The 26,052-nt window shown below is 39.7% G+C and overlaps 1 protein-coding gene across 1 annotated transcript in view; it reads left to right on the forward strand.

Moving 5' to 3' along the window:
• The first annotated feature begins 2,905 nt into the window (after positions 1-2,905).
• Positions 2,906-26,052, forward strand: part of LOC106085962 (serine-rich adhesin for platelets) — a 33,217-nt gene continuing 10,070 nt past the window's right edge. Inside the window, exons 1-13 of the mRNA XM_013250451.2 lie at positions 2,906-3,306; positions 3,379-3,911; positions 17,610-17,682; positions 18,227-18,267; positions 18,736-18,951; positions 19,117-20,733; positions 20,806-20,910; positions 20,997-21,228; positions 22,102-22,296; positions 22,354-22,416; positions 22,490-22,602; positions 22,672-22,749; positions 23,593-24,002. Of these exons, the coding sequence (XP_013105905.2) occupies positions 2,906-3,306; positions 3,379-3,911; positions 17,610-17,682; positions 18,227-18,267; positions 18,736-18,951; positions 19,117-20,733; positions 20,806-20,910; positions 20,997-21,228; positions 22,102-22,296; positions 22,354-22,416; positions 22,490-22,602; positions 22,672-22,749; positions 23,593-24,002 (4,077 nt within the window). The remainder of the gene's footprint in view (positions 3,307-3,378; positions 3,912-17,609; positions 17,683-18,226; positions 18,268-18,735; positions 18,952-19,116; positions 20,734-20,805; positions 20,911-20,996; positions 21,229-22,101; positions 22,297-22,353; positions 22,417-22,489; positions 22,603-22,671; positions 22,750-23,592; positions 24,003-26,052) is intronic.

Below are 26,052 nucleotides of genomic sequence, written 5' to 3' on the forward strand. Positions count from 1 at the left end.
GACTTGTGTGGACTTTTACTGGGCCCCTACTTTAGCTAAGCAACGTCACATCAATATATGAAGAAAAGAAACTTTGTTCTGCGATATTATAACCACTTTCTGTCTGCTTTAGTTGAACCCAGCTTTGATCATCTTGGAGATCCGATTTAGTTGATTTTAGTTTGCAATTTAGAAATTTTGTACCACTTTTCAAATTTGAATTTCATTATTTCTTTTCAGGAAATTTCAATAAAAGTAAACCAAATCATATGGTGCATTAAGTATTCACTTGTCACTAGCCAATTTTTTTTATCAAATCACAGATGAGAGTAATTTTTTCAATGTTGGGCGAGCCGAGTTGATTTTTTATTTAGTCGAATGATTTTGAATAACGGTTGAATGAATGAAAATGAGCTCGTTTTACATTATTGGTTAGCTTTTAATTATCCTTGTTATGAAAAATCCGACGGTGAGCGAAATCCTTCTATTCCTTTTATTTCTTGGTAAAATCTTTGTGAAGCAAAGATGGCGGCAACAAAGTGCTGTTGTTTTTGAGTTAAACGCTAAGAAACAAATAGATGATTTGAAATTCACTATTGAAAGGCTAAAGCGTTTAAAATTTCGCTTTTTTCCTGGCCTGAGATTATTATTTAAAACAGTTTCCCAAAAATCGCCACAACCATGAAGGAATTCCTTCAATTAAACATTCAACGGTGCAGCAGGCAGATAGACTTGTGTGCAAGGCTTTTTGGGTGTGTGTTTCGGTGGTAGTCGAGTGTGGCAGGCTGTTATAGTTCAAGCTACTGACTTGCGGAAGAGGGATGGGGTAGAACTTGGCGAGAAAACAACAACAACAACAATTCGAGAGGGGAAATGTAATGAAAGCAGTGCAAGTATTTCTATTGTTCAGCTCAAAAGAGGACAAACACGTGCTCCAAAGGAATTTTCGGAGTGTAGTACACTTTTCACGAGACGAGCAAGGCATGCGTATCACACACACACTCTCAGCAAAGAGCGGGACCGAGAGCGAGACTGTTATACAACAATCAATATGTAAGGTAAGCAAAGGGGAAATATTCCGAAATTAACCCACCACCCACACATCCTGCTGCCAAAACTACCACCACAGCACCATGAACATTGGGGCCTCTGCCCGCTGCTCTGCTGTCGATGTGAATATTGTCGTCTTTGTGTCTGTGGCCAGCTCAGAGGATACTGTTTTCGCTTACTCCCGTTTAGTTGAACGTTACAAGTTGGCGACGTCAATACGGTGGCAGAGAGGAGCGCAGGACACACGTTCAAAGACTCGTAGCAGGATACACAGCCCCCAAGACCAACATTCGATTGAGTGCGGATTGCCATATGTGAGCGCAGCATATTCACTGCCACATTGCTGCTGCCTGCGTGCATTCGACAACAAAGTTCGACAACTTTGGAAAACTCTGCTCGGGCAGTTTGATGCCAGTAAGTTGTGAACTTAGAACAGGTAGAGACGCCGCGCGCTTTACAGTTTTCCTCGAAATAGAACACACACATACTCTTGGCCACGGTGCTTTCCCAAAAATTCTACTACTACACTTCTGGTTACTAGCCAAGCCGACCAAACTGCCAGCCATTCAGCTAGTCGCTCCTTAGTCCACAGCCAAACAATACATAAAAATCCTTTAGCAAAAAAAAAAAAAAAACAGATAAAAATAACAAAGCTACAACAAAACAATTCCAAAACTAAATAAAAAAGTTTTTGTTGCCTCCAATTTTTATGTGAAAATTCAAAACACCGTCGACGAGAACGTGAACGCGGTGGACAAGAATCGGGAAACTTAAGGCCATCGCCGTGTATGGTGGCTGCACAAGTTTATTATGTCAGCAAAGCTTGGCCCCATGCAAGCCACTCAGTTTCAGCCGACCCAAGACCAACTTGGCAAACGCATCGAGTGGTAAATGTTTCGGAAAGTCGCTTCAACTTTTCCAAAGTGCAACCATTCCATAAAGAAAGTTGAAAAAAAAACACACACAACACCTCCAAAAAAGTTCAAAACTCCAATAAAAAAAAAACTAAAAGTGAAGAAAAAGTTTCAGACATAAAATCGCAATCCGCCATACAGACAAACTATCGAGTTCATAAAACTTAACGAGACGTCTTACAAATTGAATGAAAATATTTGAGTAAAGAAAAAAAATTGGAAATAATTTTGGTGAAGTTTCAAAACACAAGAATAGAAAAAAACCAATCCCGGAAGTGAATGAACTTTTCCAAAGTCCAAAGTGAATTTCAAGGCCAAAACAATGATGTCGAATTGTTTAGCAGAGTAGAATATCAGCATAGAAACTGCCTCAAAATAGGTAAATACCAAACATTTTTTTTCAAATATATTTTAAAATAACTTAAAAAATAACCAAAAGAACAAAAAAAAAAAAAAAGAAAATTCAATGCAACAAGAATTGTCTTCAAAGATAACCGAAATTTTTAGATACTATATTTTGAATATATTTTTAGTTTATTTACAAAGGCAAAATAAAAGTTGATAGAATTTTAATTTTTATTGACAAGTTTTTAAATTTTCAAAAAATAAATTTTCCTTAATTAAATTCCCTGCTTTTTCACAAAATCACCAAACAGAGTCCAGCTGATTTCCATACCCACTGAGTTAGTGCCAAGCGTTGGAAAGCAGAAGGCTTTGTTTTCTTGTTTCTGTCTCCCCATTTCCTTTAACTTTTATTTTTGTTGTCTTGATTAATTTGCCATACCTTTTGCTAACTTTTTTCATTTCGCCCACCCCATTTCAATAAAATCTCTAGAAAATTAACCAAATCAAAAAACTTACAAACACATACAAGCACATACAAAGTCCCAGACAAGCGAAACAGTCTTAGCAATCCCCCAACCCCAAAAAAAAATACAACAGCACTATCGCATCCCTACACCATGGCTCTATTAAAACGACCCTTAACCAAGGAAACGGCGACAATTGTGGAAAATAACAACTGTAACGGTAGCAAAGTTGACACAGAATATGAGACAGCTGCTAAACGCAAGAAACGCTCCTCACGTGACGATGACGCCAATAACAACAATCACATCAACGCCAAATACGACGAACGCCTTTCTTTGCCCCAAAAGAAACGTGCCCTGAATACCGGCACCATGGATCAATTGGGCAAATCACCCAATGAGGATCAGGATGATGAAACTCTGATACGCGAGACTCAGGCTGCCTTGAAAAGCCTTTCCGGCAGCTGGCCCGAAGCTCGCAACAATCCCTATCGACTACCCGAACAGGATGAACAGCCGCCTGCCTTTCAGAATTTATTCGAGGAAAAGCAAAAGTATGATTCCAAAGTTTTCCCCCAGCCCAAGGATGCTACTTATACCCACTATGACTTCTTACGTTTTCACAGACAAAAAGAAAATGACCAGGCGCGCCTGAACATACAGAATGGTCAGCAGGACAACGAAGAGGATCGCAAGAAGAGTGCTTTTACACAGGCCTCAGCCTTTAAGCCACCTCACGATATAAAACGCAATGGTCTTATGAGTTACCCGACCCACTATCCGGCATATGGAGCTGCAAGTGGAATAGACACCAGTGCCGCCAATACATCCTATATGGGATATCCACCTGTCGTTGCGCCCACCACCGTCCATTCGCATAGTACCGCTTCTCTATTGTCGAGCCGTCCCCAGGTCTATGATACTGCGGATCGCATTACCTCAGATACCGTAAAGATGGAGTCAGAGGCAAGCAACAAATCTCAGGATGAAGCCACAAAACACTATACCATTCTTCAGCCAGCCGGCATTGGAAGTCGTGCCGCTTCTGTCATGCAGGATATCAATCGCAGTGCCAACGGTGATGGGGCAGATGCTCAGATCTCTTCAACGGCCAATTTGGTGAGCCCACCAACATATTCGCCGGGCAGTCTGAATCGCGGTAAGTTCAACCAAAAATATTATCGTTGTTGTTTTTTTAGTTCTGTTTCTTTGGTTTAACTTTTTGTTTAAATTAAATTTGGTAAAAACGAATTGGCGTAAACTTGTGCTTAACTTCTTGTTGCATTGAGTTTACAATGATGATGATATATGAGTGTCTATTAGCCATTAGGCTGAAGAATAGCATAATTTGATCTATATAGTGCACTGAAGAAGGAGAAAATGTTTAAGTTGTATTGTAGTGATATACGAGGTTGTGAAATGTTTGAATTCTATAGGTCTTGCAAAAATGTTAATGTCGAAGTGTCTAAGTTCTATTGTTTAGAATTCCTAGGACTTGATCGACTAAATGTTGCTCAATATGCTTCTTGAGTTACAAGCTGGTGAATAATAATTTAATGTTCTAGTTAATGAATATGAGTTTCTTATTCAAATCATTACGGAATATGAATAAAATGTTTTGAAAAATCGCAATTTGATTCAGTATTATGATATTCTAGCTATTGTTCTGAATAGATGTGTTCTTTTGATATGTCTTTTCAAAATGTGTTCAACTATAGCCATTCAATGTGATGTTATATCTTCAAGAATGTTTTGGAAATAATCAACACATAGGCAACAGAAATAAAAACAATTTTCCGGCTATATTCATTTTACTGTTTTACTGTTCTCGTTGGCTTGGGAGATATTGCCCACATCTATACTTTTTAGTTCAAAGTTTATTCTTGAAGAAATGGTTAAACATGCTCTTTATTCCTTAAATGTTTGAAATTACAGGGTACTATCTTCTTTTCTTCTCGAGATAATCGGCGATGAGATTGAATTATATTCCTTTACGTAATACAACAAAATGTTTGTTTTGAGCTTATCTTCGAGCAGTAAAATGACGTAGGGAATATGTAACAATGTCACCAAAGTTTTGTTGGTAGATGCACAATAGAACCATATGATTGGAATTAGCGATAGTGCATAGGTTGGTTCCCATTAGCAACAAATCATCGCAAGTTCCTTGAAGTCTTCCATTTGTTACAAATATCCTTAGATCAAAAGAAAATGAAGATGAATCTCCAAAATGTCAGATAATATATCGTCGCATTTAACAACATCACTTACGATGGTTCATAAGTTTCTGTCCATTAGTAGTAGTTGTGAGTGAGATCAGTAGAAATTTGTAATATATCTAATGCCTACGAAAGCTCAACCCCTTGAACACTTGTTTTGATCAAAGAACAACACTTTGTTTATTTATGTCATCAACATTAATTTCTTAAACCCATACCTTTGAACGCTATGGGTATTAGATCCACAATAGAACCATTTGATTGCAATTTGCGATAGTAAATAGGTTGGTTCTCATCAGCAACAAACCATCGCGAGTTCCTTGAAGTCTACTATTTGTTACAAATATTCTTAAATCAAAAGAATATGAAGATGAATCTCCGATATGTCATAATATATCGACGCAATTAACAACATCACTTATGATGGTTCATAAACTTCTGTTCATTAGTAGCAGTTGTGAGTGAGATCAGTAGAAATAAATAATATACATAATGCCTACGAAAGCTCAACCAATTAAATGCTTGTTTTGATCAGAGAAGATCACTTTATTTATTTAAGTCCTCAGTCCTCAACATCAATTTCTCAATGCTTTACTCTTGATAGCTATGGAAAATTCCATTTCTTCAGTGAATAATACACATAACAACACTGTCCACTATCGTGGACGTATTGTACTAATATTCTATACATTACAGTTTAAAGAAAAATATGTTGTTCGGTGGAGGTAAGAAGAAAAAAACAAGGAAGGATATGGTTAAACATACTTTTGAACTGGCAGTCATCTTCAAAATATATTTTGTTGATCTTAAGTATACATCAAAGGATTGTCATTTCAAATATGGACTTTAAACTCCGTTTTCGTCTAATATTTCGGATTCATTTCTATATCATTTTAATTTACTGAACGAAGAAGCTAATTTTCATCCTACCGAAATATATCACAGGCGGCAATTTTATTACAATAGGTTGGATACTGAAGTAACTTTGCAAACTACGGTAAAATTCAAGACGATTGGGTATGGAATGATATTAACTTGTTATACTTCGATTGTCTCTGTTCGACTAAGTCAGAAGTCACCATACTTGTGACGAACAAAGGTGCTTGTCTTAAATGGCACATACTAATAAACCTATGGAGTCGAATTATACATTCACTCACAATTTTATTACATCTAGGCAATAGGTTACATAAGTAACACTGGAAACTACGATAAATTCAAGACTATTGAATGGGGAATGATATTAAATTGTTGAACTTCGTTTGTCTCTGTTCGGCCGAGGCTGAAGTTACCAAACTTGTGACGAATAAGGGTATTGTCTAAAACCTATGGACTCGGATTGTACATTCACTGATAACTGTTGTACTGAGTAATGGATAAACGAATATTATATCTTAGTTTAGATATGACATTACATTTTCTATTAGCCAGCTTATATAATTCCTTTATATGAGAGCATTACATCTGAAAGTTGCCAGAGATATGCAGATGAGAAAAATATCCTCAATAGTTTTGGTGAAGTTTGAGTTTCAACTTTAAGCTACTTCGGTCTTTTTAAGGTAAATCGGACGAAACACACAATCGACATATATCTATACATCATATCTTGTAAATCAAATCCGATATCGATCCAATCACGTGAACGTGGTAGTGGATATAGAAAAAATATTGTCTGTTAATGTGGTTTCAACTTTGTTACAGTCGGGCATGTGATTCAACTCATATCTTAGTGTCTTTGAGTAGTGTTTTAATGAGCAAACGAATGCTATACACATAGGAGAGATTGTTTTAAATAAGTTTTAATGAAATTGTCACTTACTCAGACTGAAGGATATGTATTATGATGGTGCATGATGAAGATGACCTAACCACTCATCAAAACGCATCCACTAGTAGTGTGTTATATGTGTCCTGGGATGTCTTGCAATTTATGTACTTCAAAACTCATTTAAAACAATGGCTTGGTCATTAAGCTCGACTCAAAGACACTAAGTTTTAAGAAGAAGATGGTATTGTATATAATATAGAGAAAATCGTTTGATAAATGCGGTTTCTATGGCTCTAGAAACAAAACTCGGGTTGGTATTTTATCTGAATCTGAGACAAAGTCTTACATTTTCAAGACGATTTGTCTGGGTCCGAAAAAGTTACTTGGTATTAAGTAAATAGAATCATAAATGCGATTTGAACTTTGAAAGGCAGATAGGTGGACAACATATAATATCTACAGCATAACATAGCTGTCTCCGTGTGTCAAACGGCGCAGCACACATGGTTGCAGGGATGATTTCCTTCGATATGCTGACTAGGGAAAATTCCAATATATATAGGAAACAACTCTAACGCGGAAGCATGTCAAAAAAGCCATTTGTAAATCTGAGAGAAAGTTCACCATCGAAAAACTGTCAAAATATTCGTATATATAATTGCCAAAGTTAGTTCTATAAAAAAGGGCACCGTGATTGCATGTCCATCTTTGACGCGGAACGCCTGGGTTCAAATCCCGGGGTGAACATAAGAACAATTTTCAATTTTTTTTATCCGCTTACTAATGCTGACTTCATTTATGAGGTATCCTGCCTCCAAGTGGTATCGCTATGCAGTACACCGTTCGGACTCGGCATTAAAAAGGAGGCCCCTTATAATTGAGGTTAAATCGGACTGCAGTCAATTATATGAGAGAAGTATCCCCTGTTCCTTTGTGGAATGTTCATGGGAAATTTTGTAGTCTTGTAAATCGAAAGCGAAATCGCGGGAAGCTAAATATTAGCTAGCTCCAATTTCTTGAGCTCAATGACATGAGAAAAGTATCCCCTGTTCCTTAGTGGAATGTTCATGGGAAATGTAGTTGTCTTATAAATCGAAAGCGAAATATTAGCCAGCTTCAATTTCTGGAGGCCACTTATCATTGAGAGAAGTATTCCCTGTTCCTTAGTGGAATGTTCATGGAAAATTTAGTAGTCTTATAAATCAAAATCGAAATCATGGGAAGCTTATTATTTTCCAGAACAAATTTCCTACAGGTTATGGTTGCTGCAGGAGCTATCAGTAACGCTTTGGACGCGTCAACTCTCCACGTTGTCCAAAATATCCTACAGTGGATCAGGACGAAAAACATGTGCCATAGATTCGTCATATATCGAACATGGTGGAGTTCTTTCTAAACCGTAAGACCGTGCGAGAATCGGAAGGGAGTTGGAACTTAAGTTCACAAGCAAGATCGCCTGAAAGTCATTACAGGCAACACAGAGCTCTCCAAGTGTTGATAGTGTCTGGGAATGTGGAGTTAGTATATAATTAATCCGAACCTCTCGCGAAGAAATACCATATGGGAGTTCTGTAGGATCTGGGATATTAGATGGGTTATGGTTAAGTACTTAGAAATCGTACGAAGATTACACACTTTTGGTGTCGAAAAAAAAAACAAACGGACAGACAGGCAAACATGCTTAAGTCGAATCGGTATGCTTAGCATTTTTCTTCTTTAAGATGTTACAAACAAATGCATAAAGTAATAAAAACACCAAACTATTGGTGTAGGGTATACAAATGTTTCCACGAACATCCTATTAAGAACAGTGTGAATACTTCCTTATGACAATAAGAGCTGTTCAAATTATGTTTTTTATTTATTGGTGTTGGAGTTCCAGTCAACGGTGAGTCCAACCTGAATCTGGTGCACATTGAACTAAAATTATCTAAGTGAGCCTATTGAAAAGGCTATCAGCGAACACTCTAACATAATCTACAGTGTAGCTGACACATAATGTTTTCAATTCAAACGACCACTCAAGGGAGTCCGTTTTAACCAGTGAGAGAATGTTACTTAGAAATGAGAGACTGTTTTAAATGAGTTCTGAAGAAAGGTAAAAAAATGGTGGCAGTCATCCAGTACATAGGAGGGCGGCTCTAATGAGAAGAGAGTTTGTGGATGATTTAGAAGTTATCCAAGTTATACCATCAATTGTGGCTTGTAAGATCAAAGACTTGCCGTTCTCACCAAGGAGAAAGAGATATCCTCGACTCCCTTGAGGAGTTATCATAGGAATAGATTCACATGACCGAATGTAGGAGACAAAATAAATAAACCACATATTTTTATTTAAATTTCAAGTTGTTAAAATTTCAGAATTGGTCGATATGATCACCTTTTGCCATGGCTGTCGCTCTCAGTTGACCCATTAATTTATTGGTGCCAAATTCATTATGTATTAACGTTATTTCTCCCATAGGGGAGGAGGTCGAGCTAATAACCATGGGATTGAATATCACCAAAAATTGAAGAAATTAAATGATTATTGAAATGAATTCATTTCATTTCAGTAATTGATTACTGAAATGAATTGATTGTAATTGTAATTACAATCAATTATAATTGATTGTTATAGCTGCCATATATACCGATCTTGGTCTTGACTTCTTGAGCCTCTAGAGGGCGCAATTTTTGTCCGAGTTGACTGAATTTGCACGTGGTGTTTTGGAATCACTTCTAACAACTGTGTAAAGTATGATCCAAATCGGTTTATAATCTGGTATAGCTGTCATATAAACCGATCTTGGATCTTGACTTCTTGAGCCAATAGAGAGCGTAATTCTCATCCGATTTGCAAAACCAATTTTGACACTGTCTTCCTTTTAAGGCTTTATCACCATACACATCTCGTAACTTTTTAGCAACCTGCTCCGCGTTTTTTCCTTTACGGAAATAATAAAGTAAAATATGACGAAAATGCTCCTTTGTGGGCTCCATATTAAAATTGACGCCAAACAAACAAATGTAAACAAAATTTGGCGCACTTTTTTTCTAAAGCAAGCTAAAAGTAACAGCTGATAACTGACAGAAGAAAGAATGCAATTACAGAGTCACAAGCCGTTGAAAAAATTTGTCAACGCCGACTATATGAAAAATCCGCAATTACTTTTTAGGCAACCCAATATATATAAGATTCGACCCCGCCGAACTTTGCCATTTTTTGGGACCATTTGTCGCAGAATTTCAATATTTTTCAAAAAAATTTTAGTTGAAGCTTTTGTTTATGTTAGATTTTTTTTTTTTTTGAAACTCCTGCTTTGATTTTCAAATTATCTTATCTAAGATATTCTTCTACGATTTTCATTTAAGTAGAAACGAAATCTGTTTTTCACTCCATCACAAAAACGTGAATGCCACCAGTAATGGCTTTATGCTTAAGCACCAAAATCTTCCCCCAAAAAGAGGCTGTAATTAAGGCAATAGACAATGGGATTGGCGTCGTTTTCAATTTATCTGATGCTCCCTTGACAAAAAGACCACCCGGCCCCATTAGCGTCGAAAAAGGCAAACTCAGATATTTATCCCAAAAACCAGGAAAACAATAAGCACACACTTCTCCCCTTTAACCTCACCCCAAATAAACCTTTGACTTAAGGTATGTGTGTATGTGCGTCTCAGTGTATGTGTGTGTGTGTGTGTGTTCGATGGCAGTTAAACCTATTTACACACGCATTATAATTATAAGTATTGTTATTATTTGCACATTTTGCCAGCACTTAAAATGCGTTCAATGCTCGTATGGCATCAAAACTAAATATTAACGACACTGTAAGACAGAAGGAATTGCGAAGACCTAGACTAGACAGATGGGGAAATATGAAGACATTGAAGTCAAAGCTTTTAATGTTTGCTACTTTCTGCACGAGCACCGAAGAGTCATGGTGGAAAGCGAAGGTACTCCTCTTACCAGTCAACCGTAGCTAAGTCAGCTAAAACATAGACGGTCCTTGTTTCAATGCCTTATAAAACATTGCACAAAAGCCACAAAGTAGCGACGATGAATACCATACGTTGTGTGTGTTAGTGTGTGTGCGTGTGTTTATGCGCCTCTATTAGGAATAACAATGATTTAGACAACTCCAATAATAACAATTTTGTCACACTAATTTCCGTGCATTACATTCATAAGCAAGGCAATGAAAGCGGCGAAAAGGCTTTCACACACACACACACACACGCACGCACACACATATATGCAGCCACTGAAATAGATGAATTCCTTGGGCCACAAACGTAGCCTCTCGCCGTTAAAAGGTATGCTGTTTGTGTGGCAGACACGTTTCATGAACCACTTATGCATATTTATTTTGTCATTATGGCAGCTCGATTAGAAAGGATGCAAATGAAGGGTTTACAACAAAGCAACAACCAACCAACAAAAAACAAGTTGAAGTATACACTTTCCCCATGTCTTCTTATCCATTTTGGGGCTGAAATTTCAATGACTTTTTAAATAGTTTCTGCGACAAACAAAGGCAACAACAACAACAACAACAGCGATTTACTAATAACTCTTCATAAAAAATTTCTGAATTTTGGCAAGTGTGTGACGCGGAAAGTTTTTGTTGTCGCTTTTACATAACTTGGAGCTAACGCAGCTTATTAAGCTTAGACATTGACAAAGGAGTTTTATGGGATAATTAGTTCGTGAAGTTTGAGGTGGTGGAGTCGTTGCTGCTGTTGTTCGTGCAGCATGTCTAAAATGATTGACATTTCATAAAATATTTGCCATTAATATTCCAGCATGCGCCTATGCAAAAGAAAAAGGATCATCTACATATGTCATAACTTCAAAAAAAGTACAAACAAAAACTTTTGAAATGATAAAAATAAACATTCTTTTACTAAGAATAAACATCGCTTTGAAAGATTGATTCCATTGAAATGAAATAATTAGGAAATGGAGAAAAGTGTATTGGTATGAAACTTAAATGGATTGATTTATAGTTGTGCCTAATGCGGAGTAAGTTTAAATTCCCGGTGAGAATGTTTGTCAGGGCGAGGTGATTTTAAACAGTACAGTTGCATTTGAGAAAAGTTTCTGTTAGCAGTTAATTTACAAAAAATTTGGTTAAAATTTTTTATTTACAACAAGTAAGGATGGGCAAAAGTCGGGCGGTGCCGACTGTATTATACCCTACACCTACCCTATAAGCACAATGTGGGAGCTATATCCAATTCTGAACCAATTTTGATGGACCTCGGCGAGCAAATATGTCCAAACTGTAATAACTACGGGTGACAAATGACAACATTATTCAAATTACCCAAAATCTGACGAACATATATATATGGGAGCTAAATCTAATTCTGAACCTATTTCGAGCAAACTTCTCAGATAATGTGGTAGTCGTCGAGGAAGCGTTGTGCAAAGTTTTGGCAAGTTTGGTCAAACAATGCCCTTGCAGTGGCTTTTGGGGTGAAAATCTGCCGATATATGTAGACAGCTATATCTAAAACTGGGTCGATTTCTATGAAATTCACCAGTTATATCGAGAGTCATAAGAAAATCCTTCCTGCAAAATTTCGAGAGAATCGGTTATCGAAAAATGATCACTTTCTTGCAATATTTCTGAAATTTGGACGAACACGCATATGGGAGCTATATCTAAATCTGAACCGATTTCAGCAAACTTCTCAAATACTGTGACGGTGGTCGTAAAAAGCGTTTTGCAACATTTTTGGCGAGATGGGTCAATAAATGCGCTTGCTGTGACTCTAGGAGTGAAAATCGGGCGATATATATATATATATATATATATATATATTAGAGCTATATCTAAATCTGAACCGATCTCCATGAGAATAACCAGTAATATCGAGAGTCATTAGAAAACCTTCCTGCCAAATTTCGAGAAAATCGGTTAACAAATGACCATTTTATGGCAGTATTACTGCAAATCGGACGAACATATATATGACAGCTATATCCAAATCTGAACCGATTTATTCCAATTGCAATAGGCTTCGTCTCTAGGCCGAAAAACACGCCCATACCAAATTTGAAAAGGATCGGATAAAAATTGCGACCTATAGTTTGTGCACAAATTAACATGGACAGACGGACAGACAGACAGATAGACGGACATGGCTAAATCGAATCAGAAAGTGTCTCTGAGTCGATCGGTATACTTTTGGTCTAGCTCTTCTTCTTCTTAGCGTTGTAAATAAATGCACAAATGTATAATACCCTGTTCCACAGTGGTGGTGTAGGGTATAAATATGAAAATTTTACTTACAATGTTATTAGTTGTTGTTATTGTAGCCACATTTTCATGTAGGTGAATAAGATCGTTCCGGTGCAAAGGACCGACCGCCGCGGGAACAGGGTGGCCATTAATTATTCAAAGGCGCCAATAACTTGCCTTCACATATCGATCACATTATAGGCACTCAGTATTTGTGCAAGAGCCGGTGCCGCCCGGCTTCTCACTGAGACTCTCCGCTCGATACCGCTGATTGTCCGCAACTGCCGTTGCAGCCACTGGTTGGGTCCTGGTTGGAAAGTAACTCCACGCCGAAATTGCGCTCTACCCACGATTTGGGTACAAACCACAGCCATCATGTTACTCCTCACTGGGGTCTCACCATTGGCAGGCTTGAAGCGAAGTTCCAGAGGCTCCTAACACCCGTGATACCAGATTAAAGACTCCGGTCAGAATATACTACTATACACTACAAAATACTACCATCAGTAGAAATCAAAACAGTTCCAAACTGGTCAGCTGGGAGAAAGCAGCATATAGAGTATGCCCTAGGTAACATACAGGTGGACGATATACAACAATACACAAACAGGACACATTAGTCCTTGCAATATAGATCTGGTCCAACATGGGACTCAACAATAAACGCGGCCAACCCCACGGTTGTGGCCGATCACGTCCACAAAGTAAAGCCGCAGCATCAACATGAGCAAGGCAGGTGCTAGGCCATGTCATCCGCGGCCCAAAATCATTCGGTCACCCCAGTACAGCAACACCTAGTCATGAATACTTAACGTGTATTCATGCCTCCACTAAGACGCATCCGTCTATTAAATAGCTCCCGGGAAAATGTGGTCGACCTTGCAACAGTCGTCTCGTCTTTAACACCGCTTCTCAAATCCCCATCGCGCCTAAGTCTTTACTATCTGCATCTCCATTGGTCTCCATTGTCGCACAATTCAGCAGCGGCCAAGTTCCTCTGATGCAGAAAAGCTTTGAAGGGCCATGTCCCGTCAGCATGAAACCTAGACTAAGGTCGAAACCAAAGTCTGGGTGGTCTCGTGAGAATATCGATTCACGATAAACTCATAAGTCATCCGATCATTGTCAATGTTCGTCCATCTAGTTTCCACCTATCATCAAGACGATCCAAATGAAGTACCTTGAGCAGCCTAATATCTTCATCTGCCAGCTCAGAAGCAGTGGGCCAATCTTGGCGTAATAATAGAATTCCCTTTTTGCGAGTAAATATAAAGTATTTTACCTTGGCAATAGCTTTCATTATTCATATTAGAAAATGTTATTCGAGGTTTCAACTAGTCATAAGCAGATTTCAGTTTGTAATCCAAATTCTTTCCGAGTTATTTGGATTTACTTCGATGTTACGATACAAAATTATATTAAAGGCCTTCCATTTTCGCACAACTCCTTTATGGTTTTTGTATTTGAATCTGTATTTTTGAATAAAACAAAAAATTGCTTATGGGAGTTGTTGTTTTCGCACATTTAAATACCTACTTTGGGACGGATGTTTCTTTATCTCGTAAATATTACCAAACATTGGACATACCACCATTTTTACACCCACCACCGAAGGATTGTGGTATATTCATGTTGTCATTCCCTTTGTAACAAATAGAAACATCCATTTTCGACCCGATAAAGTATATATATTCTTGATCAGCGTAAAACTCTAAGACGTTGTCCGTCCGTTTGTCGTTTGAAATCACGCTACAATCTTTAAAAATACAGATATTGAGCTGAAACTTTGCACAGATTCTTTTTTTGTCCATAAGCAGGTTAAGTTCAAAGATGGGCTGCAACGGACCATATCGTAATATAGTCCCCATATAGACCGATCCGCCGGTTTAAGGTCTTAGGCCCATAAAAGCCACATTTATTATCTGATTTTGCTGAATTTTGGGACAGTGAGTTGTGTTATGGCCTTCGACATCCTTCTTCAATTTGGACCAGATCGATCCAGATTTCGATACAGCTGCCATGTAGACCGATCTCTATTTAGATTTAAGGTTTTGGGCCCATAAAAGACGCATTTATTGTCTGATTTTGCCAAAATTTGGGACGAGGAGATGTTTTAGGTAGAAGGGCCATCGTTCTTCAATTTGGCACAGTTCGATCCAGATTTGAATATAGCTGCCATATAGACTGATCTCTCGATTTAAAGTTTTGGCCCATAAAAGGCGCATTTATTATCCGATGTTGCCGAAATTTGGGACAGTTAGTTATGCTAGGCCCTTCGACATCCTTCTTCAATATGGCATAGATCGTTGCAGATTTGGATATAGCTGCCATATAGACCGATCTCTCGATTTAATGTTTTGGGCCCATAAAAGGCCCATTTATTGTCCGATTTCACCGAAATTTGGAATATTGAGTTGAGTCCAGATTTTTATATAGCTGCCATATAGACTGATATCTCGATTTGAAGTTTTGGCCCCATAAAAGGCGCATTTATAATCCGATTTTAATGAAATTAGATACAGTGACTTATGTTAGGCTCTTCGACATCCGTGTCGTATATGGTTTTGATTGGTTTGGTTTTAGATATAGCTACTAAAAAGACCAATATTTTGTTATACACAATTGAACAATGACTTGTACCGATTAGTATTTGGTCCAAATCGGAACATATTTCGATATAGCTGCTATGGGGCATAGGGTATGCATTTTTCACCTGATTTTGACGAAAGGTGGTTTACATATATACCCAAGGTGGTAGGTATCCAAAATTCGGTCCGGCCGAACTTAATGCCTTTTTACTTATTTGTGCTTAGGGCGAAACTTTAAAGGTTTCACTTTCCGAGGTTACTATCCGCACTTGACCAAGCTGCTCAATATTCTGACTGATCTTTGCTCATTTAAAAACAGGAAAAGCATTTTGTGTGACAAGCACACAATTGCAATTATGTGCAAGGTCATGGGCTTGCTTGGTATTATTTTCTTGTGTACATTCAAAGTATTGTGCAATAGTGTGAGTATATTTGCCAACCACTGGCCTATACGCTCAAATTGCAAATTGCAAATTTTGCCCATGAATATTCCACTAAGAAACAGGGGCAAATTTCTTACCTATCAATAAGTTCAGTCCGATTCAAGTTTAAGCTCAATGATACGGGCCTCCTTTTTATAGCCGAGTTCGAACTGCGTGTCGCACTGCGACACCTCTTTGGAGAGAAGTTTTACATGGCATAGTACCTCACAAATGTTGCCAGCATTAGGAGGGAAAAGCCACCCTCGAAAATGTTTTCTGATGGTCTCGCCAGGATTCGAACCCAGGCGTTCAGCGTCATAGGCGGATAACCTCTGCGCAACGTTCGCCTCCGCAAATACTCACCCTTTTTCTCTTGTGGGAGAGACACAAGAGTATAATTATTATTACACGATTAATCGTTTGCGGGTTTCGCAGCAATTTTGCATTTAAAGAGTTCTTGGTTTATCAACAGAATATAGGTCCTTTTACCGTAGGCCAAGCAGCTACAGGGTTTACAATAAAAACAGTTAGTTACTTTGAATAATGCAAACATTTGAATCGAAACGTTACACGGTTACAATAAAAGAAAAACTTTGTGTTAATAGTATTTTGTTTGTCTTAAGAAAGTCCCAAACGTTTAATTTTTTTGCGTATAGTGTTCGACACATAGATGCTTTTTCTAAAATAACTTTGATGTACGCTTCATACTGCATGTAAACAAAAATATAATTTACCTCTCTCGAGAAGTGTAAGGGTTTAAGTAGGAAATAAAATTTTGCCTCAAGAGTATTTAAGTAAAATTAGTGGCTGAGGTTATCTGAATTACCGATGAACTTTTCATTTTAATCACAAAAAAGCCAAGTCTTCGTTTGTCAACTACCTATGTGCTTGTGTGTAGGGGTTTATTATGGTTTTAATTAAATTCAATTTAAAAGATAAGTTTTTCACAAAAAAAAAATGGAAGACAACCACACTCCTGCCTCATGACACAAACATTGAGTGGCAAGCAAAAAATACTTTTTCCAAACATCTCCCTTTTCCAAGGGCGAGGTAATAAGACAGTAGCGGCCTCTCCTCTGGCATTATTCTTGTTGTATTTGTTCTGTAACATTGTTCGAATTTTGTAATAAGGATGCGACATCATTAGACACACACACACACACAGAGATTCCCACACCTATGCACATACATATAAGTCAAAGGTATTTTTAACCCCCCAAAAACTGTGTAAAAAACCTAAGCAGACAGGTTTTAACGAAATTTCGATTGAAAGGAAGGATGTTTTGCGTGTGTGTGTGTTTGTGTACGAGTATGTGTATGCCATGTCATGAGTAAATAATTTAGAAACAGTTTTCCATCAAATTTTAATTAATTATTTACCAAAAAATTTGTTTGTACAAGAGTTTTGTTCCCCATTTTTCTTGTCTTCGTCGCTGTAGTCATTGTCGCCCTTGTTGTTGAGGCGGTTTCTCTGGAAAATCCAACATTTTCTGTTATAATGTATTAAAAATTGTTTTAAACTCAAAATGTACGTTTTTTTCTATCAAAGAAATTTTGTTTTGCCTTTTTTTATCTACGTTGGTTACTCGAATTCTTACTGATATTTATTTTTGTATTCAATTTTTAGATGGTAATAAATGTCCCACACCGAATTGTTTTGGCCAGGGTCATATAACCGGATTGTATTCCCACCATAGAAGGTATATATTGTTCGCACACAGTTTTTAAGGATTATCAAGACCACGGAGACCACATAGATTTTGTATTGTGAAGGTGTGTTATTGTATTCGATCATGGAGAAATGTTGTCTTGCGAACGGAGGGTCGCTCAAATAGATCACTTAATCGTTTCAACAGCTTACCGCGGTTATGAATATATTTTTGTGCTGTAATGTCGGGCATCACATACCAATAACTGGGGGTACAAAAAACCAATACCAACAAACAATATTTCTAAATCCGAGACCATTTATAGCTTCAATATGTTAATAGGCGACGACTTCAGGTTGACGTCACATTTCTTTACCGAATAGTTCATAGTAGGGTAATAATATTGTGTTTCCAAATGTCTTCAAACTAATGGCAAGCATTTGAAAGACTTCAAGAAGGCGGAAAAGCTTTTGCGAGCTATTTTAAACAAATCACCGGAATCTATATGGCTCTTTTGATAACCCTTTGGTCTTCCTCCAGTATCACCTTCTAGTGTAAAATGTAAAAACCACAACCTTCTTTGCAATCATTTCAGTTTGTCAGGTTGTCCCAAACGTGATAAGGTCACATCCGAATGTAAGTGATACCAAATTTTATGCTACAAAATCCAAATTATTTAGTTCTTTCTCACTCACTCCTCACTGTCTCTACCTCTGCCTCTCTCTCTCTCTCTCTCTCAATCTGTCTCATGTACCTTAAGAACGCATGTGTGTGTGTAACTTCTAAAATTTTCAATATATGTGTGTAATGCATGATCATACTGGTAATCAGGCCTCCTGTAGTGGTCATCTTAGCCTTTCTCCCTTAGATGCGAATTTAAGTCCTTTAAGAGCTACAATCTTTGAATTTTCTTTGTGAAGCACTTTTTGCTTCAGCGCTTGTTTGTGGTGTCCTCTTTGCTATCTCTTTCTTGCTCCCTTTGTGTATCTTCTCTTTTGCATTGTTATTGTTGTTGTTGTTGTTAGTTTTTGCTCTAGCTTTTATTAAGCTTTTCATTGATTTGGGACTTCCCCAACAAAATTTTTGATCTTCCCTCGTATACAGTGTTGGCTTTGCATGAGCAAATTATAAAGTGTCCCACTCCCGGCTGCAATGGCCGAGGCCATGTCCAGCCACATCGTAGTGTTCATCGCAGTTTATCTGGTTGCCCCCAGGCGGCCAAAGGGGTGGCCAAAAAGCATTTGAAATTGTTGCTTAACACTACTGATGGCTTAGCTGATGAGAGTAGTCGAGGCATCGAAACGAATTTCGAACCCAAAGGTTGGTTGATTTTGCCTTAATTTCCTTACCCTTGAGGAGGATATGCTCAGATAACTTGTGAAATTTTTTTACATAAGTTTATATATTTTTTTGCTCTCTTACAAAGAAAAGTCGATGAAGTGAGGCTCACTACAACAATGCCACCATTCAATGTCTCTTTTTCAGCTCCTGGTGAGGCTAAGGATTTGCATCATTTGGATAAATATAAGATATCAGCCAGCCATTACTTGAATAACAACGGAAGCGGCGGCAACAAGTTGAGCTCCAGTCCCTGCCAGGAAAGCAGCAACGGCAGCAGTATAAGCAGCAGCGGCGGCAATATGCCCATCATCAAGTCGGAATTCAGTCCAGTGCCAAACATTAAATCCGAATACAATAAAAGTCCAATGCATTCGTATCTCTCCGCTGACAATACAAATGCCCCGGGACGGGCAAATTCCAATGGCACTAGTTCCTCGGTAACGGCGGCGGCCAATGCCAGTAGTAGTGGCCAGAGTGGTCCAGGCAACACAACGACCGGAACACTTCAGCAGCAGCAGCAGCAACAGTCCCATAACGACATGAACCGTTTTGTGGGAATGCAGTCACATGCCATCAGCGACCAACAGAGTCCTCACAATGGCCAAACTTTGCATCAGCAACGGGGTCCATTCATTGAAGGATCTTCCGGTCTAATGATGACTGCGGGCCAAAACTCAACTTCCGCTGGTGATGGCAGTGAGTCGTACCACAATGACCATCACTCCCAGCAAGCAAACTCACAACAGGCTGACCAGCAACAGCAGCAACAGCAACATCAACAGCAATACGAACACATGCGCTACAGCCACCACTCCCTTGCCAATGGAGGCGAGAGTCTGAGTAAACCTCCCTCGGCCTATGGCGGCAGTGATATGTTAACCAGCAACGGCAATGGCAACAATGGCAGCATTTCCCCCGGTGCTCGCAGCTACGATCCCCATCCCCCCACATCGATATCGTCCAGTGTGTCTTCTTCCTATGTGGACTCGTCGACGCCTTCCGGTGGCGGTGTGAGTGGGCTGAGTACAGCCTTCGAACGCTACGACCCCAACTGTGGCGGCCAAAGACCAGCGAATATGTACCCCTATCTGTCGCAATCCGCCGATGATATCCACTCCCAGCAGCAAAAGTATTTGCAGGATCAACAACTGCTAATGGCCAAGGTGGAGCATGATGAGATGGCGAACGGAGGCCCCATATATCCTAGGCCCATGTATCATTATGACCCTAGCATGGGCCCCTTGCCACCGGGTTTCTCGGCCATAAATCTATCGGTGAAAATGGCTGCCGCCCAGGCTGCAGCAGCTGCGGCCGCATATCAAAATCAACAAACGCAACAGCCTTCTCAGACATCAGCCCAGCAATCGCAATCACATCAGCAACAGCAGCAGCAACAGTCCCAGCAGCAGCAGCAGCAACAGCCCAAGCAAAGTGGATCTCCTTCCCCCTCAACGGCACCGGTGGTCGATCTTTCGGGGTCGACATCGGTGACCTCGTCCAGTCCTCAGGGTTTCAATTCACCAGCTTCGCACAACCAATACAGCCAGAGAATCGGTGCAGGAAGTCCCCAGCCTGGAGCTAGTCCGAATGTAGCCAGCCCCCAAGTGCCAAGTCCACAGGGTCAAACGTTGGATCTGACAGTGAGTCGACTGCCGCACAGCATCATTACCAGTCCCCAGTATGGTGCGCATCCCGATGGTGTGGTGGTAGGTGCCCATCCGCAAGGATTTGGTCCAGGATTGCCGACATCGGCAGCAAACGGTACGCCTCGATCTCCTCCTCCTCACATGGAACCTGTTGATTTTAGTGGTCCTCCTCGTCCTCCTCCTTTAGGCTTTGGTCTCGTTGGTCATATTGGTGGTCCCCGGCCCTATAGTCGTGAATCTACACCGGACAGTGGTGGCTCGCATTACATAGACAGTTACCGGGATCCCAGTGGTAAGTAGAGCGATGTCTTGGCTGCTTTGTCAGGAGTGGCATTAAAATGCGTTGCGTTCGGCTTCGTATTCTTGTTATCTTTGCAGGCTACTCTCCCCATCCTGGCTATGGCATGGTTGTACAGTCTGATTATCCCCCAGCCGGCTATCATGGTTATGGTGCAGCCGCCGCCTATCAATGTAGCAATCCTTATGCCACTGCTGTCGGTCCCGGCGGATATCCGACCCCAGTATCGGGTGGTTACTCCACTAGTCCAGCATCCTGTTACTCCATGCCACCGCCCCAGCATATACCGCAACATGACAAGACAAAGGATAGGTTAGTTGAATGGCAAGTTTCCATCCAATACTTAACACTAACATAGAATAATCTTTGCTAGCATAAAATCTATGTTTCTTTACTGTCCTTGTGCGTGTGTGTGAGTGCAAAGGACCTTTTCTTTATGCAAAATAACCAAAAAAAAAAAAAAAAATCATTATTGTGATAATGAAAAATGATGATGAGGTATTTGGGGGTGAGTGTGTGAGTGTCTAACTGCCATGCACCATAGCTGAGGTCCTTGAGTGTCCTGCATGGGCTAATGTCCTTTTGTTGGTCTATTGTTGTTGCCACTTTTAATATTTATTAAGATGTGTGTGAGTAGTGCTCTGGCAGTGTAACAGGGCGGCCATAAAATTTGCCATCCTTCGAGAATAAAGGTTAATCTAGAAAACTAGCAAGACGCACACACACTCACACACGCACACTCACATACTGGCCGAAAAACTAAAAATCTAATTTGAATGTTAAAATGAAGCCCGAGTAGAAAATCATCAGTCCTTTCATACTGCTGCTGCTGTGTCCCTTTAATGCAATACAACTTTAAAAAGCCTTTGGTTTTTTGGGAGGGGGAGGGGGGCTAGATTTGCTGGGTCTAAAACTCACTCAGCCGTGAATCAATGGCCTTTGCCTTTACTTTGCGATAACAAATGCAGCAAAGATAAAGTTTTCGAAAACAAAGGCAAAACTATTTTCACAATTTCAAATTCTTCTTTTGCTCGCAATCGCCAATTGGCAATTGATTGAAGGGATTAAAGTCCAAGTTTTCAAATTTGATTTGTTTTTCGTGGGGTGGGGGGAGGAGGAATAGGGGATGCAGGAGACTGCTGCCCTGCAGATAAGAAATTAATCAAACAAATTTTCTTTATCCAGTTTGACCGGCTGTCCTCGAACGGATCGCAATCACTTGCAGCCCCACTCGCAGGAGCTGAAGTGTCCTACGCCGGGCTGTGATGGCTCTGGCCATGTGACGGGCAACTATTCATCGCATCGCAGTTTGTCCGGTTGCCCCAGAGCCAATAAGCCCAAGAGTAAACCCAGGGATGGCCAAGACTCGGAGCCCTTGAGGTAGGTGTGCGTTGAATATGAACTTTGCCCACTATTGAAGTGTTATTTCGGCTCTAGGTGTCCCATACCTGGCTGTGATGGCTCTGGTCATTCCACGGGTAAATTTCTGTCACACAGAAGGTAAGTCTCATCGCCTAGGACTTTTTGGAAAGCGACATGTTGTGCATTGGCATGTGTATTTGTATCGTTTCAGTGCTTCCGGCTGCCCTATTGCTAATCGCAATAAAATGCGCGTCCTTGAGGCTGGCGGCACCGTGGAACAACATAAAGCGGCTGTCGCTGCTGCCACTGCCATGAAGTTTGATGGTACGTATTCCTGTTACAGCCCCCCTGACGAACGCCAATCACCAGCCTACCTTCACTCTTTCTCCACAGGATGTGGCTCAGCCTCGCAGGCCATCAAAAAGCCCAAATTCGATGAGGTCACCATGGTGTATCCCAAGGGCTATACAGGTGAGTTGCATACGAGCTTGGAGCAGCTAAGTAGCGTAGACTAGAGACAGTATTAACATCAAACACCACTACCACCACAACCACCACCACAGTTGTTTTGTCTTCAGTTGTGTGCGTGTGCTAACAATTTTCTTTGGTATTAACAACTCTTTTTTGTTTAAATTTCAAAAAATTTCCCAGGTGAAGTTGATAATCAATGACCACCTCACTACCACTGTCACTGCCACTAACACTGCTAACATCTATTTTTTGTTTTTTTACTACAAACGTTTTGTGACCACTGTAGTGGCCAACATATTCCTTGTTTGCGTTTCGAAGTTCCTTCCGTTGTTGATGATTTCTGTTTTGTTTTTTTATTTTAGATTATGCGACATTTTGTATCGGTGCGGAATATCTTCTGTAAACAGACAAACAGACATGTAAATAATACAACCAAATAACAAATACCAAAAAACTATCAGAACTTCAGAACTTATGTAGACCAAATAAGACCAAAATCATATCCACATAAGTCAAAAGAGCCCAAATTGTTGAAATCAAGTCTAAAGTGCCTCAAGGGTTGACGTTGAGAAGTGTGAGAAGCGAGGTAAGCGAGCCACAGATGAGCAAAGATTCTGCCTTCATTTCTTTTGAGTTGCAACAACATTTCATAAACACCAATATGCCAACACACACACACACACACACACTCTCTCACCACACTCTCCTTAAGGACCTCTAAGAGAGAATGACAATGAAAATTGTTTAGCACACGCTCACTGCCACTTTTTCTTAAGCCCATGGTCAATGTACAGAGTTTAAAATTCGTGTTTGTTTGCTTGTCTTTGTTTTGTTCCCTTCAAGGTATGGACATGATGATGAATGCCGTGGGAAGTGGTTCGTCGGTGTCCGCGGCAGTGTCAGCTTCCGCCGCCGCCGCCGCCGCTGCTGCTGCTGCCGTCTCAGCCTCGTCCACTTCGTCCAACATTCCGCTGGGGGGCACCAGCAGCTCGTCCAGCCTATCCAGTGTGGCTGCGGGCATGCTGCCCGATAGCCTGTCCCAGTCGGTCAGTGCGTCTTCGTCGGCGTCGTCGTCGTCCGCCACAGCAGGTATACATTCAAGTACTACTGGTAATGAAACAAATGAGGATCTTAATACTTTAGAGGCTGAAATCACAGAACTGCAGCGTGAAAACGCCCGTGTCGAATCGCAGATGATGCGTCTCAAGTCGGACATCAATGCCATGGAGTCACAATTGAACACCAGCGATAGGGTACGTAGGCTCAGGTTCGTTGAGGCAACATAAGTATTTCCTAGTTTAATTCCGTTTGCCTTTGAATTATCTCAAAACCTAAGATTTATGATTTTTTTCTTTCTTTGTATCGCCCGCCCGCCTGCTTGCTTGCCTGATTGGTTTTTTTTTTAAGATTTCAGTTAATTAAAAGTAATCCAGCCATTTTTTTGTGTTTGTTTTATGGCATCTATTCCTTTTCATGCACTTTCATCATTTACTTCCGGGTTTTTCTGTTTTCTTTTCCTGTATGTCTGCGCGCGTGTGTGTGTGTGAGTGCAAGAGAAAGTCTCTTTGTGTGCGTTTGTCTAAACTTTCTTTTAAATTAGTTTTCAAGGACGTCTCAAAAGTCTTGATTTCGTTTGTGTTGAAACCAAACTTTTATGCACCCCTGTTCGCCAGGGTGAGAACACACACACACGCACACTCACAAAAGTTGGAGTTTTCTAACAATAAAACAAAGTTTGTTTTAACGCGCCGCCGTAACTTTTTTCTGTGCCAAACTCGCTGTGGCTGTAGCTAAACTCGGAAACCCAAACATAAAGTTCTAATTTCTGCCACACCAAATTGCACCGCACCACACCACACCACATCGTATCGCTCTGCTGCCGGCCCTCAACCCTGCGTTGGTTTGAGGGCTTCGAGACGCTGTTGTTATTTAAATTATTACTAACTTGACTTTGTGAGTTTTAAGCCAAAAGCAAATGAGCAAAAGCCCCCCCTCCCGCTTTAACACCCCTTGCTATGACTTACTTTGCTTCCCTGTGTGTATGTACTTCCTTTTGGCATTTTTTTATATCAAAGTTTATCAATTAATTTTTTCTTGTTTTGATGAAAAGTAGAAACTTTTTATTTTTGGTGTTCTAGTTCGTAAATGTGTCGTCGACTTTTTGACTTGGCGATTTTTTTTTGGCAGTGCGAGCCGCTTCAAAGGTTTTGTATATTAAAGTAAATATGGACTATTTTTATAAAAATATATATACATTAGGGCGGATTGATCTTTTTTTTTCAATCGAATAGCAAAGCTGTAAACTATATAAAATTCAAAGAAAATTCTTCTCCATGAAATCCACCAGTAATGTCGAGAGCCAAAAGAAAATCCTTCTTGCCAAATTTCGAGAGAATGGGTTTACAAATGACTATCTTATTGAATTATTACTGGAAATCAGACGAACATATATATGGAAGCTATATCCAGATCGGAACCGATTTTTTCCAATTTCAATAGGTTTCGTCTCTAGGCCAAAAAACATGCCTGTACCAAATTTGAAGATGATCGGATGAAAACTGCGACCTGTACTTTGAACACAAATTAACTTGGACAGACGGACAGACAGACGGACGGACAGAGAGACAGACGGACATAGCTAAATCGAATCAGAAAGTGATTCTTATCAATGGGTATATCTCTCTTCCTTTTGGGTGTTACAAACTAATTCACCAAGTTATAATACCCTGTACCACAGTTGTGGTGTAGGGTATAATTAAAGAGCCCTAGGAGGATCAAATCCTAGCATATTGTAGTCTAGGCTTCCACTAACGAACAATTGGCAAATTCCTTGTTATTCTTCCATAAATAAATAACGCGTGCCGATTCAAATCGTAGCTCAATGATATTGGGCCTCTATTTAAAAGCCGACTTCGTGAGGCGTCTCACTAAGTACAGAAGTTTTATATAGCAAACTAACTACAAACTAAGAAAGTTTCGTATGTTTTCGAGGGTCTTCGAACCCAGACTTTCAGAGTCAAGGCCCGACATAACATCTGCGTCTTCAATTGTTTGCATACCCATTTGCTGCGAATAATAGTTTTGAAAATATTTTAAATACCTTTTGTTGTTTTGGATTAACGGCCATGACTGGCATCGCACAGTGGTCCAAACAGCGAAAATAGTGGAAATAGGTGCACAAATTTGTATCTATTTTTCTGAGCAGCACAAAATAATCTAGACATGTGTAGAGAAGGGCGTAGGTCCGGTCTGAACTGAATGTTTGAGACCATAGTAGAAATCATTGTTTAAAATTTCATTCAA

Source organism: Stomoxys calcitrans, chromosome 4 (assembly GCF_963082655.1).
Source record: "Stomoxys calcitrans chromosome 4, idStoCalc2.1, whole genome shotgun sequence".
Taxonomy (NCBI): Eukaryota; Metazoa; Arthropoda; class Insecta; order Diptera; family Muscidae; genus Stomoxys; species Stomoxys calcitrans.